General features: G+C 45.9%; 4 protein-coding genes across 5 annotated transcripts; 1 reads left to right on the top strand and 3 right to left on the bottom strand.

The window, feature by feature from the left end:
• Nucleotides 1–345: 345 nt before the first annotated feature.
• Nucleotides 346–3630, bottom strand: BCIN_01g04280 (hypothetical protein). 2 transcript variants are annotated; one of them, XM_024690451.1, is made up of 2 exons: nt 2390–3630; nt 346–2326 (listed from the first exon to the last, which is right to left on the bottom strand). In XM_024690451.1, exons 1-2 carry the CDS (start codon nt 3325–3327, stop codon nt 781–783), a joined length of 2484 nt encoding a protein of 827 aa, XP_024546220.1. In that variant the 5' UTR covers nt 3328–3630; the 3' UTR covers nt 346–780. The 2 variants fall into 2 exon arrangements, with proteins under 2 accessions (XP_024546220.1, XP_001549003.2); XM_001548953.2 differs by having other exon boundaries at nt 346–3630.
• A 2055-nt stretch (nt 3631–5685) lies between these two features.
• Nucleotides 5686–12188, top strand: BCIN_01g04270 (hypothetical protein). The gene is made up of 4 exons (XM_024690450.1): nt 5686–6342; nt 6415–6531; nt 6707–6907; nt 6958–12188. The coding sequence occupies exons 1-4, from the start codon at nt 6274–6276 to the stop codon at nt 11623–11625; spliced, it is 5055 nt and encodes a 1684-aa protein (XP_024546219.1). The 5' UTR covers nt 5686–6273; the 3' UTR covers nt 11626–12188.
• Nucleotides 12189–12448: 260 nt separating this feature from the next.
• Bcser2 lies at nt 12449–14386 on the bottom strand. Its single transcript, XM_001548949.2, has one exon. It carries the CDS (start codon nt 14156–14158, stop codon nt 12710–12712), a length of 1449 nt encoding a protein of 482 aa, XP_001548999.1. The 5' UTR covers nt 14159–14386; the 3' UTR covers nt 12449–12709.
• A 252-nt stretch (nt 14387–14638) lies between these two features.
• On the bottom strand, nt 14639–19244 carry BCIN_01g04250 (hypothetical protein). The gene is made up of 4 exons (XM_024690449.1): nt 18685–19244; nt 18299–18575; nt 15360–18242; nt 14639–15300 (listed from the first exon to the last, which is right to left on the bottom strand). Exons 2-4 carry the CDS (start codon nt 18567–18569, stop codon nt 14984–14986), a joined length of 3471 nt encoding a protein of 1156 aa, XP_024546218.1. The 5' UTR covers nt 18570–18575; nt 18685–19244; the 3' UTR covers nt 14639–14983.
• Nucleotides 19245–19412: the final 168 nt, after the last annotated feature.

Here is a 19412-nt window from a genome sequence, read left to right as displayed (position 1 = left end):
TCTACATACATCAAACTTCCCGCACCCACTCACCAAACAGCCTCAGCGCCTCGCCCACCCATCTCTCATCGTCCAACAGCGCCAACCCAAACGACAAAGTACGTACTACGTACTGAGTAACTAATCTAGAAGCGAAGACGGGCGATCCAAACCCTCCACAATGCAGCTAGAAGAAACAGATAAGTTATCAGGTCTATGCTTTTCTTCAGAAAAGTAGACCCGTGGTGGGAAATTCTCTAGTCGCATCATTACGCGCGGGAGGATTCTACTAACAAGATATGGAGAAAACAAGCTCGACGAATGGGATTACCTTTTTTTCTTTTACTTCTCCAACAAAGTATTACGTGCTAGTATTACGAGGGAATGTTATGATATCATTGCTGTACTATTCTATACCTCCTCACATCTCCGTATCTTAATCTCAAGTCCCACATTGTATGCAAATGGAACCTGCGCATTGCAAACTACTTCCCTGCTTATATAAACCACAAAATATCCCGTCAAAAAAGTCCATATCATTTCCAGATGTAGAACCGCTCTTGCTCTCATAGCTTGCTAAAAAATCTCCCCCGTATTCCTGTCGTACTTTTTCAGGCTGGCACTATACTTTTTCAGGCTGGCACTATACTTTCGCAGTAGGTAGGATATCATTTCGTAAACAAATCGTAATCTCATTTCATCCATCTCTGTAAGAGGCGTTTCCTCATAATCTCATACTGTCATATCATTTTTATATCTTCCATAATATTGTATTCGCGATTGAAAAGATATCCTAGGTTTTCAACCCTCATCTTCATCTTCTTCAACCAATGCCGGTGTTCTTCTTTCATTTCTTCGTTTTGGTCGTCTGTGTCTTGAACTGCTGATGTTACTTGCAGAATCATCTGGCGCCAATTCACTTTGCATTTCATCTTCATCCCAATCGGCTTCGCTCATAAACTCGCTACCACCTTCGGCCCAACTTGGTCTCTCGTATCCTGGTCCCAAACCTGCCGAGTAAGGACCAGGAGTACCAACAATGATTTCTGGACGACTTGTTCGTCTTGACTCTGCTGCCATAGTCAATCCGACACCACGTTCACGAAGAGCTTTACGAACAGCCTCGGCCTTTCGATGTAACCCTTCGAATGCATCCTCAAGTGCCTCCATTCCTACATATATCTCACGCTCTATTTCAGCCAAGACAGCAATTTCAGCCTCCTCATCGTTAGAGACTGGATGCCTGTACTGTTGAGATGGAGTAGGACCACGAGAACCATAACTAGCTGACCGAGGTGAGAATGGCGTGTTATTACGAGAGGGGCCTCTCATGACAGGTGATGGTCCTCGGTAACCATTTGGTGTGGGTCCGCGAGAAGGGAATTCATCAACGACTTCATTATCAGCTCCAGACCATAAGAATCCATCGAATCGGCCAGATATCAAAATCTCCCATTCTGATGGTGCGATGCCAGAAATTGTTGCGAGAAGATTGTGAATATGTGGGTTCTTGAGTAGATATATGGCGACTTCTGGATCTCGTGGAGGAAGTGGCAGTCTATACAGTCGTTGCATAGACTGTACTGTTTTTATCATGAAATCCGAGCGTGGTTTTCGTAATGGAGTAGGTGCTCGTGAAACGGGTTGTAATGTAGTGGAGCCACTAAGCAAAGCGTTGAAGAGAGGTCGGTCATGGTGGTTTAGATGAGTTAGTATAGCAAATGAGAGAGTTTCATCATCTACTTCTTGAGGAGGTGCAGATGTTGTTTCGGGGCAACTTGAGAGCCATTTGTCAACTGATGCTTTTGTTTTAATGGATTGTCGTAGATAATGTTCCCGAAATTCGTCAGCTACATCAGGATCGATCTTAATAGGTGATCCAGGCCTGTGATGACCTGATATACCAAGACCAGCTAAATCATCGACTGATTTCGCACCAAGTGCTGAGAAATCAAAGGCAGGCCATTCGGGAAGTTCACGTCGACCACTAACCCATTCCAAGACCTCTCCCCATGAGAGACCTCTACTCCCCTCGTGAGAATCAAGATCCAAGTCCTGACACATAACACACAAGCAACCATCAGATGATAAATCTCTAGCAAAAACATTTTCCAAGCGGTCGAGTAGTCTCCTTGCAACGGAGCGATATCCAGTAGCAACTGCGAGTGATCCACTCTTATTGATGACAGTTTCGTATTGGTCCAGGATGTTGAAGTATGGTCCGAATATCTTCTGGATTTCCGCGGGAGGAGAGGACCTTGATGAATTGAGCGACTGGGAGGAGGTAGAGAGTAAGGTCTTGGGAACCGGACGAACCAATCCGCCATTTTGGAGGAGGTAATCAACGCTAGGGATGTTTAATGGTAAATTCGGGGGAGGGGGTGGTGGAGGAGGACGTGGAGAGCCATACACACTAGATTTAACAGAGGATGCATCAAAATGCATATAAGGAGACGGAGTAGATTTCATATCAGCCGATGGAGGAAATTGGGGAGTCTGGGTGGGGGTCTTTGGTGAAGAATCCTGTGCCGAAGCCGGGGAGGAATCCGTATCGATATTGGTAGGTCGTCGGCGAGATGTAGGTTGTGACTGCCTTTTACCTGCCACAGATGTGACATTGGAGTCATCGTCTTCGTCATACCTTTCGGTCCTTGAGGCCCTTGAGCTTGATGTCCGTAGGGGTGGTGTACCAGTCTTTGATGGCCTAGATTTTGAAGATGTGGATGACCGGTCTTCTTTCTCCTTCCTTGATGACTTTCGATGTTCCGAGCTCCGAGAACTGGGCCTCGAGGACATTTCAGAACCCTCCTCCCTCACCTTGCTCATTCGTGAAGATGTTGATTTCTGTCGGTGTGTAAATTCAGTGTCTGGTGGACTGGGTGGTCTGCCTTTTGCAGAAGCTGCTCGCCTTAGGTTCTCTGCAGATCTGGATTTATTCTTCTCAGAGTCGATATCTGTTGCTTCTGGCGTGTAAGGCCCAGTCTTTGATTTTGCAGGCCTCTCTGACACATAGCTATTTACAGCCTCTTTACTGTAGTTTTTATTAAAAGTTGGGTAGGATGATGTACCTGGCGTGGAGGAAGTCCTCGAGAGCTCAGGAACAACATCCGCCATTGTCGTAGTTGTCACCTCCGACATGCCTTCGTTTTTTTCGTCCTTTGTTTTATCCCTCTTTCGACGATGAGATGATTTGACAGGCTCTCCCGTTTCAGGATCTATGGCCTTGGATCTTGATTTGTGCTTTCGATTTGGATCTTTGTCACTTTTGGAAGATCGGTGACGCAGCTTCTCGGGTGAAGTTTGTTCGTTTTCGACCTCAGGATCGTTATCGCGGTCTTTGTGAGGCATTGCTAACACGATCTTTCTTATTGAGATCCAGTAGACGGCGCTTAAAACTTGATTTGTTGGCGGCGCATGTGGAGCAAAAGGCGAAATGGAACAAATTGGGCGAATGAACGGCGGTGAGGACTAAGGCTGCCACAGATTTTATGAATGAAAGTAGTAGTTGGTAGACCGTTGCTATGACATCAAACCAGGCAAGAATAAGGGTTAAGCAAGTGAGTGGAGGAGATCAAGTGCAGACAGAATCAAAAGAACGTGTAAGGCATGAGACTTTCCCAAGCTATGTCGAAATGGGTTTGGCAGATGGTCAGAGTGATGAATGGCGATATTTGATAGGTGAGATGGAGGGTTTGAAATTTGCCGGTAATGTAGGGAAGGTTGCTTTGGGACGGGGAAATGGCAATGGCGATGGAAATAGAAGAGCGTCCAAATGGAGTGAACGAGAGATTGAGCGAATGGGGCAATTGAATTGGATGCAAGACCGATGGGATGATTGAGCGATGGCATCAATTGCAATCAATGGCACGTATGGTAGATTGAATGAACGTGTAACATGTATATCGTCGATACAGTCGCATGACGATGGACGATGACCCTACCATTTGCCGAGGATTGCCTGCGTGGGTGTGCTTGTGTGCGTACGGACGGTACTGACGGTGCCAATACCTGGCGGCAAGAAGGCAAGAAGGATAATGGCAGCCCAATCTCATTATTGTTATTATTAGACGGCAATGCAGCACGCCTAGCTTTCTACGGCAAAGATGTAAGGTTCATGGGGAAAAGCATCAATCAGACGAGCACTCAAAAATAGACCGAACGGAGAGCCCAAAGGTTCAGAGAGGGCTCGATTCCGTACACATGTATGTATGTATGTATCTCTCTCTCTATACCTTCGCCGACGTTATCGTATCGACGAACCCGGGTTGTATGCTAGATATGGAATACCGACCTGCTTGCTCTATTGCACGTGAGCAAGTCCGGTCGGGAGGTAGTAGATGTGACTGTGATGTAATTAGGTATAATACTCTTTCTACATTCTATCATTACACCTAGGCACTCGAACTCGAACTCGAACTAGAACTAGAACTAGAACTAGAGCTGGAGCTGGAACGGGAGCTGGAACGGGAACTGGAACTTACACAATAGAATCCAAGTACTTCCTTCACATCTTCTACAACGTAGGTCGTGGAGTCCTTCCATCAACACCCGCGGTTCAACTTTCCGTCGTACATAGCCCTACCATTTGACTGGCATCAGGTATCTTGTCTTGTCTTGTCTTGTCTCGCACCGTTTCCATTCTCACCCTATGAACCCAATTCTAGCCCGAGCTGACAGACAGCAGGCAGAGACAACAAACAGACCGCAGAGCAAAAGAAAAGATGGATGGCAAGAGAAAGAAGAGAAAAGAAATGGCTGGGGCATCCATCCCTCAATAATTTCCGATTATCACGTCGGATCCATAGAAACAATTTAGATTTTGGCTCTGCACTCCGTCCAGATGCTACAACCTTGCTCACGCCATACAATCCAGCGTAGACATGCAGTGCCATCGCTTTGTGTGGCAATGTACAGTGCAGAGCATGCACAACATTATTATTATTATTATTCATCATCATCATCATCATCATCGTGTCGTCCATCTTCCATGTATCCCTAGGCAGATGTATTCCGTGTGTGCGCACCGTGTATAAGATCATCTCTTATACCGACGGGAAGCTTAATTATATGGAGTCCTATCTTGGTATTTGGGACGCAGCAGCAGCATTAATCCATGATGTTGGGTGTTCTTCTGTGGGGAGTTGGCCCTTTGGCTGGATGTCGGATTGAAATCTTTTCCACCCTTATCACCGTCGGTGGGGAAAGAGAAGACTCAGAGCTTCAGAAGACCAAAAGAGGCTTCCGCTGGCTTCGAAGCAGGAGCCAGGAATCTATGGATTGCGAGAGACCACCTTCTTGTTGCTGGATTCCATCGCTAGGCACACATGTGCATAGGTATATACAGACAGACACAGACACATATACATATACATATACATATACATATACATATACATACGTATATACACACGTACATACCTACACACACATTCCCATACCCATACCCTCGCACACATCCCAAGCACACACCAGACTTCACCGCCTTAATCACACGTTCTCATCATTGGCCCATCTGCATTCTCGAAAGGAACGGTGAAGAGCTCGTTCGCCCAATTTTGAGTCAACGAATGCCCACACACACATACACAGGACTCCATCCATTTTATCGCTATACCCGATCTTATCAAAATGGAGGGAGCGTGTGGCCACATTCTGGCCCTTTCACATGACCCCGAGCACTTCTTCCCCCCTCCCCCCTCCCCCCTCGACCTTCTCACACACACAAATGACATCTGCCCACTTATGAAGATGCATCCATATCCACTCCATTCGAGGTTATGTTCATTTGGTATAACAATCCGATCAAAAGAGGCTATGGCGTTCCAACCACGAACCGTATTCCCCAGTCATGCCAGTCATGGACTTGCTCGACTCACCCAACCTGCTCGACTTGTTCCAATTCAATTTGCTTTGTTGGTTGATGCTCACTGTGAACCCTGTTGACATGTCAACTGCTGACAGGGGAATGTTTTTTCTGCATGTGTTGTATGCGATTTGTCCCCAAATGCTCTTGTCTCTGCCTTTTAGCTTGCGCTTTTCTTAATTCAACCTATCATTCATATTCTTGCTTTTCTTTCGCCTTTCACGGCATGCATTTCCGTGAGCAATCATACTTCGTACGTGTAACTGTCTACCTTCCTGATGAATGCAGCTCTAGAGTTCGAAATCGAGCATCCATCCAGTCTTTAAATCCACTCGCTGTCTTTTGTTACAGAAACCATACAAAGTGAGAATACATATATCTTCACAGGGGTACATGTGCTTGATGCACCTCAGTCACGCCCTCGAAACATTATGGACCAGATGTCAGATTCAGCCCAGGATACACAAACACCGAACACGCCAGAGTTATTGAGTGACGAGGTGAGGCTTCACTCTTATATCATCATTTTTTTTTTTTATACACTCCGACTTGATCTAATTGTTACTGTCCAGATTAAATATCATTACGTTAGTTCACCGCCATCATCAATCTCCACAAACACGCATGATATCTCTCGCGCAAGGTATCACATGAAAGAGCTCGAGACTTTTGCAGTGAGGGTCGAAGAGGTAAAAAAAAAATTTCCCATCTATAAGATATTCGTATCACGGACCATCCACCATGTTTCCTTTTTGTTTGTTACGCAGGTCCTTTCCTTTCATGTCTTGTTGCTTCTGGACTCGTACACCAATATCTCCTCATGTCTGATCTACTACATATGCAAAATGCTAAAATCCAATGAAGGCTGCTGCGAGGGCTTTTCCCAATCGTGGCCGGTCACGTTATGCCGAAGTTTTAGTTGTCTTGATAAAGTGGGAGGAGAGTGACATAGATGCTCAACCAGAGTTCAATGCTTTGCGTTCTATGTTCGAGATATGTTACGGCTTCACTACCGATACTTGGTCGATCCCGTCGACACATTCACATAACAAGCTCATGTTACAGGCAAGTTATCTGCTTTCATTACTACTCAACGTCACCCTAACATGCAATAGGCTGTAAACTATATAGAAAAGCACGGAACGGAAGATAATCTCATCATCATCTACTATGGAGGTCACGCGGTCATTAACAACTCTCGACAAACTACCTGGTCTTGCACCCAAGACATTTCCCATGCTTCCGTGCGCTGGTCCGCCATTCAAAGCGTTTTCGAAGAGTCGAAGTCGGATGTGCTTTACCTATTAGATTGTTGTTCTGCTCCAGGTGCAGCGCCGTCAGATGGACCTGGTGTCATCGAAACGATTGCTGCCAGCGATTTCGAAACTTGGGCACCAGGTCCAGGTCGCCATTCCTTTACTAATGCCCTTCTTCACGTCTTGGATGACTGGATGCACCGGCCCTCGTTTTCAGCGGCTATGCTTCACAGTGAAATTCTTTCTGTCCTTAAACACGAAAAGCTCAAGGATAGTCATCATAGCGATCCACACAAACAAGAAAATAAGAAGACTCCCATTTACATCCTTGCTTCCGAGGATCCTAAATCTCTAAGCATTGAGATATGCCGACGCACAACTCCAGGCAATAGCTGGGCTGGTACCTTATCTCCAGGAATAGCGGAAGACATATACTCTCCTGAAAATTTGCATGGACTAACACCTGAGGGGAAATTAGCGGTTCCACACGTGCTCATATCTATTTCATTAGAAGAAAATCAACTGGTCGATGTGGAGGCCTGGCACAAATGGATTAAGCAATTCCCAGCGTTGGCGCAATTTGCCCTGGTGGAAGGAGTATTTGCGAGTCATTCCACCATCATCCTTCTCTCTTTACCAGTATTAATCTGGGACATGCTCCCAGAAAATCTAGCGGTATCTTTTGTGGCCTTTGTAGAATCTAGAAATCTTCTATCTCAAATATCTGAAAAGTTGGGCGTGGAAGTCTCGAAACAGCAGCAACCAAAGGAATTCCGAGGTAGACCAGATTCCGATACGCTTCAAATTCCACCCCCGCTACCCCTCATTCAACAAATTGAACAAGCTCTCCATAAACAAAAACAACAAACCATGAAAGATTGGGAAACCCATTTTCAAAAGGAGAAAGTTCGACTTGAAGGAAAAGTTCAAGATGCCCGTGATGACGCTCAAAAGAAAGAACTTGAGTTTTTGCAAGAGAGAAATACTTATAGAGAGCTTATGGAAAGGGATATGAGGGAAGTCAAGAAGGAAAGCCAGGTTATAAAGGAGGAATCAAGAAGAGCCTGGGAGGAGCTGGGTCGGCATGAGCACGAAGAAAGAGAAAGGACGAGATTGCTAAGAGAGGGTCAACCAATCACCATTGGTGGAATTCAAGTTATTCCTATGGGCGAGACAGATGAGAAGGATGATAGAGGACGTATGGTTGGGGATGTAGCTGCTTGGGTAGGAGGCGTCAAATCTGAGACGTCTCAAACGCCTAGAGGACGAGAGGGCTCGAGAGCAAGAGGGCCTCCAGATCTACTACATGAGCGACAATATCAAGAGCTCGAGGGTACTCACGTCGCAAGACCAGAAAACTCAACGAAACGAGCCCACGAAACTCATCCTAACCACTCTGTTGGCCCGACATCACCCATCCACCACGAAAATGGTGATATACATTTTGATGTTTCGATAACTCGTCCACCGCCAGGATTAGTCAAGCCAAAGTCCAATGCGTCTCATCAAAAGTTCAAAGATGAGAAGAGTATTGCTTCATTCAAATCTATTGCTAGCGGAGTACTATCGCCACCAGATAGCGTTGTTGCGAGTGATGAGATAGACGAGTCGACCCACGAGGAATACGAAAGTGCCTTGAGTGGCGGTGATGAAGATGGATTCGGTAGGGGAGATCGTGGGTCAGTAGATTTTCTTCAAGAGTTTCTTGACGCAGGAGATGATGCTCCTTGGAATCTTCCCCGGCAAAGTATGATTGATGGAGATGTCGCATTCCCCCAAGACAACAGAGAGAAGGAAAACAGGTTACCAGAGAAAGCTCTTGATCCGGATCAAATCACGCTTGAACCCAAATCCTACAGATCTCAGAGTAAACACGAGCCCATAAAGTCGAAAGAGCCGGAGCCTACGGCTCTGCTAGATTGGGAGAGACGCGGAATGCAGCAAAAGTTGGCCGAGCATGCTCTGCCAAGACCTAACGCCGAAACGACATTAGAGCCTACTAGCCCTGAACCTACAAAGGTCAAAGATGTGGACCCCTTCACTTTACAGGTTTTGGAGAAGGGTATACCGCAAGAAGTCGTCGAGCGTGTTTTGCCAGGACAAGTTACTCCACCTCGTAAAAGTCTTGAACTCGCTTCACGAACAGATGTCGGTCCATTGACATTACAAGCTCTCAAAACCTACGAAAAATTGCAAGAGGAGATGGATACTCATCAAGCCACAAGACGCCCAGAACGGCCAGATCGACCAGTGGAACATATTCCTAATAGACTTTCCCACATAACTGAAAGAGATGGTGATTGGGAACCAAAGACTCCCGGGAAAGTAGGCTCGGTAGGAAGTCCACAATCAAAGCGTAGAGACGAAAAGGTTGGGGATAAAAAGGCACTGGCTGCAGTAGAAGAGGCTATCAAGAAATTAATAATTCCCGAAATGGAAGAGTTGAAGAAGGAGCCAGAGATGACGAGAAAGAATTCGGATGGTTCTGGCAGAGTTCCTTGGGACAGTGATGAAAAGAGTGTAGGGAGGACTGAATCAGTCAAACACGGCAAAGGTAAAAGCAGCACAAAGAAAGCATTCGAAGCGGTCGAGGATGCTATCAAGAAGGAAGCCGAGGCATTGAAGAAAAAGGAGGAGGAAGAAGAGGAGATGGAAGCTTTGAGGAAGTTAAGGAAAGGTCAAAAAGAAAAGAAACGCAAAGACGAGGAAAAGGAAAAGCCTAAACGAGATGGAGATGATAAAGATGCTGCAAAGGTATCTTCTGGTCGTGATATGGAACCCAATGCTCCTATTGCCTTGGAGCAAAAGCATGATGGCAAAGAAGTATTGGTAGATGGTGAAAGAGCACTTTCGGCAGTCGACGATGCTATCAGAAAACTGATAGCCCCAGAGCTCGAGGGACTTAAGCGAACGGAGTCTCATAAAAGTCACAAGAGCCATAAAAGCGCAAAAGGTCAAAGGCACGAGAAATCGAAGATGAATGAGAGCACAAATCAGGAGCCACTCCCAAGCCGTGATGAATCTCCAGTGAAGGAGAAATTGGAAAAAGGACATCACAGACAACACTCTGTTCCAAAAATTGATGATGCTCCGTCAAAAGAGGCAAAGGAGGCGAACTCAAAGGCACAGAAGGCATCACACATTGATCAGCAGAAAGAAGGAGAAGTGAATTCAAATGCACCTCTTGCAAAGCAAAAGAGTGATAGAGGCCTCTGGTGGATGGAAAGGAAACCTCCCAGCCATCAACGAGAGGAACAGCCCCGGGAACAGTTACCGTCGTCATCATACTCGCAGAAGAACAAAGGGAAAGCTCAAGATGTTCCTCTAGATCCTGTTCCCACTCCACCTTTGGATTTATCACCAGAAGCAGAGGATAAACATGAGATGAGAATCTTACCTCAAGAAATTGATCATCAGACTTGGAAAGGATTTAAATTTGCCAACCGAGATGTAACACCCTCAATGTCTTCTCTACCAACTGCTATACCTCGATCAAGCCTCAATAATAGTACGCTGCCATCAAGTCCAAACAACCCATGGTCTCAATCTGAAGGTTCTTTTGGCACTATCTTCCCACCTCGTACCTCACTAGACTACTCTCGCGATCCACGCATGTCATTTGACTTCTCGCGCGGTGACTCGCCTCACAGCCAGCCCTCAGGCTCCTCAACCAGCAATCACAACGTCTACAGCCAATTCCCACCACTGCCCGAAGATCGCGAACGTCCTCTATCTACTCCCACAATTCCAACTCCCCTTGCTAGAGCCCCTTCACCACCCTACCAGCATTCTCGCTTTAATGGAAACCACAATCCTAACAACCCTTACTCCCAATTCGCGCAATTCGAACAATCCCTCTCAACACCCACTCTCCAACGAGTTAATACCGGTTCATCCTACCACTCTTTAGACGACACAGCGCGTAGCATCCACAATGTTCCCATGACCACCTCCGCCGCTCGTAGCATCCATAATGTACCCATCACCACATCCGCCGCTCGCAGCATTCACAATGTCCCCATCACCAACCATCCCATCACCAGCCATCCCCTCACCAGTCACCCTATCCCATCTCTCGCGCCCGTCTTCGGCCCCTCACCCTACAATCAAAACCAGCACCAACACGCGCCCATTTCCGCCGTCGACCCCACCTCCAACCCCAAACACTCCTTCACTTTCACCACCGCCCCACACTCCTCCCACCAATCTCCTCCCTTCTACCCCGCCGAGCTCCCTGCTTTTCCACACTCCCTCCCGCTCTCCCGCTCAAATTCAAATTCCAACGCTCAACCCCCGCGACATTTGCAAGAGTGGGAAAGAGGAGAGAGAGGTAGACTCTCCACGCAAATCCCTCAAGCAGCGTATCTCACACAACCACTACCCTCGCCGTCGCCGTCGGAAACGGAAACGCTGTTAAAGAAATTGATATTACCTGAGTTGGAGACGTTGGAGAAGGGAGAGAGGGCAAGGAGGGAGGAAGAGGAGAGGAGCAGGAGGGAGTGGGAGAGAGAGTTTGGGATTTTGTGAGGAGTGCGGATTGAGGAAGGGGGAAAGGGAAAGGGAGAGGGAGAAGAGAAGAGAAGAGAAGAGAAGAGAAGGAAAAATGAAATTGAATGATAGAATTAATTAGGTACTAGAGAGGGGAAATTGTCGTAGCTTGGATAATACAGAAAGAAAGAAAGATAACAGTACAACCACACAGCAGCGAAACAGGAGAGGAAAGCGAGAGAGAGAGAGAGAGAGAGAGAGAGAGAGAGAGAGAGAGAGAGAGAGAGAGAGAGAGAGAATAATTGTAAATATTCATCACTATGTAATAGTTTTTAATCGCTCGCTCGCGATTTGATTTAATTTTTAGGTTTTTTCTTTCTTTTTCTTTTTTTGGTTATGTATGTATCTAGGTATCTGGATCACGGATCACGGATCACGGGTAGGTATCTAGGTAGGGTAGTAAGTCGAGTGAGTGAGTGAGTGTTTTTGGAATTTGATTCGGGTTTTGGTTTTGGGTTTAGGATTGGATTTGGGTTTTACATAAGTTTTGGGGGGTTGGCTATAGATAGATAGATAGATAGTCTAATAATGCATATTGTTCATCTTCATCATCATCATCATCATCATCATCATCATCATCATCATCATCATCATCATCATCATCATGATAGCAATAATGAAACTTTCCAACTGGATTCTATCTGGATCTTGATTCCTCATACATACATACATACATACAGTACAAGTACAGTATTTCCTGCATGAACTATCGCATTTGAACATTCACAATTCGTTAAGCCTTGATACACATGGGATCAGAGAAGGAAAAAAAAAAAAAAAAAAAGCAGAAAGAAAAAAAATTGATTTGGTAATTTAGTATTCATCACTCATATGATTGATATATGTATTTCGTGCTCCCTTATGCTAAACGATGCCCAATTCGTTGATCGATTCCAAATAATAAAAAAAGAAGAAAAAGAAGGATATACAAATCCACTACCTCTTCTTTCCCATACGTCTCATCTCGCTAGCTTCATCAAATCGTCTAGTGCTTCCATCCATCCAACCTGCGTTCAACGAGGAGACATTTCCTTCCTCTCTATCTATCTATTCCTCCTTTCCCCTACGAAATCAAAATCTTAATCTCCTCAGCCGTCAATCCAAAGATGTGCAAAAGATCCAACATGCTTTCTCCATTCAACCTAGCCTGAGCCTCCATCTGCACCACGGGTTTAGCATTCCACGCAACACCCAAACCCGCCACTCCCATCATCAACAAATCATTCGCGCCATCACCCATAGCGACAACCTGATCCAGCGCCACATTTTCCTTCTTCGCAATCTCCAGTAGCAAATCTCGTTTCTTTTCCGCATTGACAATGGAACCGAGAACTTCGCCCGTCAGTTGGTTGGTACTAGGATCCGATTCGAGAGTATTCGCAAATGCGTAATCGATTCCCAAGTGGTCCGCGAGCCATTGTGTCAAAGGGATGAATCCTCCAGACAACACTGCCGTTTTAACACCCATTCTCTTCAACGCGCGAATCAGTTCCGCAGCACCTTTGGTGGGCGTAATAACACTTCTCAATTTCGTAAAGATATCTGCATCGACTCCTTTCAGCAACTTCGCGCGTTCACGAAGCGATGCCGAGAAATCCAATTCGCCATTCATCGCGCGCGCAGTAATGGCAGATACGGCATCTTCGACACCGATCGAAGCAGCGATCAAATCAATCACTTCTTGTTCGATAAGTGTAGAATCCATATCGAAAACCACAAGGCGTGGATAACGGCGGAGGACGGTATCATGTTGCAGAATCACATCGACGTTCCATTCGCGCTCAAAGCGATAGAGAAGTTCGTGTTTGCGCAAATCTTGGAGGTCAAGATATGTAGGATCGGGAATGGGCGAGAATGTGAGTTCGACTATGGATGGATGTTCGGGGTTGTCGAGACAGCGATGGGAGGAAGAGAGGAAATCGGAACCGGATCGGCTAGGCAGAGATTGAATGAGGTGAAGGAAGGATGTAAGGCAAAGCTGCGAGATGTAGCTTCCGTAGAGGTGATCGAGCGGTTCTGGATCGGGTGGAGGAGGTTCGAGTGGGAAATTGGAGAGTGTGCGGACCGGAGCAAGATTTGGTGGGATGGCGCGGGAAGTAGATGTCACAGATGATCTGGAAGGAGAGGAAGCTGGTGAAGGAGAACGGTCGGGTGGATAATCGGTGACTGAAACACGAGGAGATTTGGTTTTGTAAATGAGGGTTGCGATCATTCGGTCGGAGATTGTATTTGGCGCGGGCTGACAGTTTGCGTGCGACAAGGTATGATTGAGCCCGCTGTCGACAATCTTTGGAGGATGTTGTGGAGAGGGAACTCCATTGAATTGAGTGAAAGATTTGGTAGGAGATGAGATCGCGCTACCTTGAATACCTTCGACTATGCTATCTATACCGTGATGACCATCTTGTTGCGGAGGACGATATTGTTGATGTTCTTGAAGGTAAGAACGACTGCGCACATTATTGCCTAAGCTGGGACGTCCAGGTCTTGCTGATGCTTCATTTTCAGCCATCTTGCTCAAATTTAAAGGCCTTGAATATACTTCCTCTGCCTAGGTAAATATTTGACCCTTAGTTGAGAACTTGTGCGAGTAGTTAAGAATCAATTTACGGAGTAGTTCGTTCTGCGAGGATTGATTAGAGAAGTGGGGGTGAAGGCAGCCTTTCATTTGTTTCATTTGTGCGGAGGGGTATTTAGTGCTTTTGTATCTCGACCACTAACTTTGAAATTTATCTGATCCGAGGTCATCCCGATGAAATGCAACCCAATGAGCCCAATGTACCTGACTATCCTCTTGACTATTCTTCTGACTATCTCAGGACAAGTAGCATGCGTGATCATCACACATTTCCAAGTCTTCATTCTTCCCAATGCGTTATCAGAGTGCAGCGGTCACGGCGCTTCGATGGAAAATGCAATGAAACAAAATATGGCTCACTTATGATACATACTTTACTTCACCAGAACCTACATCTCACATTCCAAACATCAATGAAATGAGAAATTTGACTTGATATGTTATTTCTTATCTTTATGTAGCTATTTCATACAACCTTGCCAAATAACTGACTTCTTTCATAGCTCATTTTTGTTTGGGTCAGAAAAGCACCATACAGTAAATGAAGCTGATATGCATTAATTGACATGATAGTCATTTTGAATCTTGCCTTCCTTCGTCCATACATAGAAGAAAAAGTTCGTGATAAAGAAAGAAAATTAAGATAGCGAAAGAAAACATGTGTTTCGATTGAAGATACAATCAAAATGTCAAAAAGAAAGCAAGTCTAGAAGCGAAAATTGTGTTTGAGCTTAACGCTCGATGTATTGTACTCGATTCTTACCAGAACCAACGACGAACACTACCAGAATCCCTATTCTGATGCTTTCTGCCCCATGATCCCCAGCCATAATAATTTGGTGGAGGTGGCGGAGCATAAGTTGGTGGTGGAGAATACGAAGTGGTCGGAGTGGGAGAATTTGTAGAAGGTGCAGCACTTGAAGAATCCGTGGATGAGATTGAGGAACCAAAGTCAGAAGTCAACACAGACGAGACGATGGAAGAAGAATTGGTGCCAGCATATGTCCCAGTCGAAACCGATGTTGCAAATGTGGATGGTGTCAAAGTTGCCGACGTGATCGACGTACCAGAGCCACCTTGAAAATAATGTTAGCAAAACTTCAAAACATTTAGGTTTTCATTTATTTTAGTTTACCTGAGGACGAGGATGTAGTAGGGGAAGCTCCAGTGCTGGTATTAAATGAACCTGTTGCCGAATACGATGACAACGAGGTTCCTACGGATCCTTGACTGGAAGTAGATCCATCAGGATCGTAAGTACTGGCAGATGAGGTTGGATTCACTGAAGTTGCATTACCAATACTGGTAGGGCTACCAGAGACAGATGATTGATATGAGCTTGAGACTGGTAAAGTTCCTGATGGTCCAATTGGTCCAGTAGTTAGGGTTCCGTTTGAAGAGGCTGGATATGGAACTGATGATGACGAGCCAGAATCAGTATTCGAACTTCCTGTTCCCAAAGGCGCTGTACCAGTTCTCAAGACAGATGTAGTTCCAGTTGGTCCACTAGTCAATGTGCTGTTTCCTGAAGTTGGGTATGGAGCCGATGAAGATTGACCAGAATCACTGCTGGATATTGGTGAGGTTCCCAATGGCCCAGTTGGTCCACTAGTCAAAGTTCCATTCGAAGGAGTTGGGTATGGAACTGATGAAGATGATCCGGAATCAGTGCTTGAGCTCCCTGTCCCTAGAGGTGCTGTACCGGTGCTTGATGGTGGACTTCCGGACCCGAAAGGTGTGGATGTAGCTGCACCTCCTGTGCCTGTCCCTAGTGGTGGAAGGGTATAATTTCCATAGGGATAAGGTTGGTATGGTTGGGAAGATGCTGGTGAAGAACTAATACCACCTGAGACGCTTGATGATGGTGAGCTTACAGTGCCAAGTGGTGCAGAAGTAACAGAAGTGAAACCATTAGATACCGAGGTACCTGGATTGGTTGGTCCCGCCGTTGATGTACTGTTGGAGATTGGATATGGAGCAGAGGATGGAAGCGACGAACTGATTCCACCTGACACATTAGAAGAAGATGGGTAGCTCCCTGAGCTTGAAAAACCAGTACTTGATTGGACACCTCCTGACACAGAGCTTGGACTACCTGTTCCTGCTCCGGATCCAGTTGGGCCATTTGTGCATGAAGTACTATTTCCATAAGGATAGTATGGAGCGGATCCAGCGGAGGAGCTAATGATACCAGAGACAGAAGACCCCGAGGTACCAGTTCCTAATAAAGAGGATGTCGGCATAGATCCTGTGCCAGTTGGACCAGCAGTAGTTGAAGCATTATTACCCGTTGGGTAAGGAGCACTGGCAGACGAGCTAGAGCTAATACCACCCGATATACCTGATCCTGTGGGCCCAACAACTCCACTTGAGGTGGATGTCGAGTTCAGTGGGTATAGAGGAGTATATGATGAAGCTCCTGTCGACAAAACTCCGCTTTCCGATGAGCCGGAAGATAATGGCGCAGTACCGAGATAAGTTGGGCTGGCTACAGCGGTCGAATTTGTGTACAAAGGTGCCGATGCACTCGAGCTTGAAATGCCGCCAGAGATACTTCCACTAGAAAGACCACTTCCAGTCTGATAAGGGTAAGTGAATGGTGCAGTCCCTGAAGAAACGATTGTAGTTGTTGAAGACGATTCCGATGTCGAATTTGTATAAGGAGCACTACCGCCATTTGAACTTCCAGGTGCCGAGACACTGCCAGATGGATTGAATGATGAGATTCCGGAAGTTACAGGACCGGTTGCTGAAGCTGAAGTGTTTGTGTATGGCCCTGCAGATGACGAACTAGCTGAAACGTATGTTGATGAGCTAATTGGACTGACAGGAGTCGAAGGATTTCCAGACGTGAAAGGTGAGCTGGTATAGCTTGCAGACGCAGAAGATATAGGCTCGGTGGCCGATGCTCCTGAAGTATAGCTGGGATTACTTGAGCTTTCACTTGGGGTTATATCTCCAGAAGATGTAGTTGTACCGGCAGAAGGAGAAGTTGTTGTCTCGCCACCAGATGGGGCAGCGGTTGTCTCACTTCCTATTGCACTTGGAGTTGTTGTCGTATCAGCTCCCGGTGAAGTGGTTGTTGACTCGCTACTTGATGCACTTCCTGATGGTTGAGTCGTCTGGCTTCCGGAAGGTATAGTGATGGTAGGGGTGACGGTGTAGGTCTGAGTGTCAGTCACCGTAGAGCCTAAACTTCCAGAACTAGTGACAGAAGAACTTTGGCTAGCAGAAGATTCTGGACCGGCAGGTGATGAATACGAAGAACTTTCCGCTCCAGAAGAAATCGGTGCACCACTTATTGGGGGTGTGCTTTCCGGCCCTGCCTGGGCCGAAGATGTACTGCTACCGACGTTTCCTGGAGTAGTTGCGGCACCAGTATTCAAACACGAACATGCAGATGAGATCCTTGAAGGTGAATCATGGCATTGTGAAACATATGTTGGAAGATCTGCAGTGGCAGTATTTTCTGACAAAGTATATGTAGCACAAAACGGGCCAACAATGGAAGAAGACCGAATGAATTCACGGAGACAGTTGTCATGATTGCAATGATTAGTAGTGGTTGTACTTGGAGTGGTAGAGGAATAGTCCGATGAAATGATACCAGATGGTTCATATGTACCTGCCGATGTTATTGGCGAACTACCATTAGACTCTGAAGGAGTAGTAGTGCCTGGTGCTCCAGATGTTGTTGGTGGGCTTCCATTGAAATCTGAAGATGTAGTATCTGTTGCTCCAGGTATTGTTGGTGATATTCCATTAGTTTCCGACGATATGGTCCCTGTTGCTGAAGCCGACGTTTCTGGATCATAGTTCGAAGTCGAAGCTGAAGCCGAATCCGTGGAAGAACCTTCTGTAGCAGAAACTGAAATGGTGATTGTAGAGTATGCAACAGTGGAAGAAGTAACAACAGAAGGCTCAACCGATCCTGGGCCAGTAGATAGACTAACAGGAGAAGTACCAGTGAAAAGTATACCGCTGACAGAAGAACCAGAGACAGAGACCGTTACAGATCCTAGTTCAATTAGCATGCGATTGACCAAGATTGAGAAAGAAGATGGATGAACTAACCAATTTTAGTACTGGATGATGAAGTTTCCTCGGGGTCAGCGCTTGTGACTGGGTTTATGGTATATGTAGGCTGAGGCCCATATCCATATGGTGTATAGCGATCTTGAATACCCTCTGCTCTCTCATAGATTGTATAATCCCGAGGGGCAAACGCATCTGCATTGGCATTACGAAGGTGTGGCTGAAGCCATTGTGGCAGAGCTCGAGCTGCAGGGACCAACGCAAGCAGAAACGCGCTGGACGCAAGTCTAGCGGTAATATTGATTTTCATCTTGATCTATATGAACAAGATATAAATTAGTGATAAACTAAGAAGGACCAATTGATTCCAAAGGAGTAGGAACACTTCTGTGAAGTAAGAAAAGATATGGGAAGACAGTTCATACCTGAGATAGATCTATCACTTGATTGTTCTGACGAGGAGGACAGAAGAGCGTGATTTCGCAGAAGCGGATATTAAAAGGAGATTGTGACGAGATGAGTAGGACAACTTGATCCGTATTATAGGACGTCTCTCAGATAAATAGAAGTATTGCAGACCGGGACGTCAATTCAAAACAGCTGAATCTCGAGGGAGATGTGGTGGAAGGAGAATTGGTGAGAGGAAAGAAGAGAGGAAGTGATGAGATGAGGCGAGACGAGACGAAGAAGAAATTGTGGCATGGGAAGTGAAAGGTTGAAATAGATGGAAAGATGGGATGGGATGAGAGAAGAAGAGAAAAGGGACAAGCGCACTAAGGTGTAAGGTGAAAGGTCAAAGGTGGAAAATATCAGATTGCCTTATCGATCAAGGTATCCGACAGCAGAGAGGTTTCAATTTGAATGCAATGATGCAATAAAAAAGACAGCCACCTCCATAGGACCTACCCAGACAGACAGTAGATGTTCAGTAAACTGTTTTCGGCAACTCTTTGGTTCCGATTTGACTCGATCCCTTCCCGTCTCCAGGAAAAGAAAGAGTCAAGGTCAACGGTACGAGGCGACCAGGCAAGGTAAGCACACAGTACCTGGACAAGCAGGCAAGCGACAAGAGACAGCAAGTATCCATCATTTTTTCCATATTCTCATACTTTCCTCCAATTAAGACGTCATATCTTTCCCTCAAAATGTTTCA

This window comes from Botrytis cinerea, chromosome 1 (assembly GCF_000143535.2).
Source record: "Botrytis cinerea B05.10 chromosome 1, complete sequence".
NCBI classification, from domain to species: Eukaryota; Fungi; Ascomycota; class Leotiomycetes; order Helotiales; family Sclerotiniaceae; genus Botrytis; species Botrytis cinerea.
Note: the sequence above shows the minus strand (reverse complement) of the source record. Positions and strands in the feature narration are given on the sequence as shown.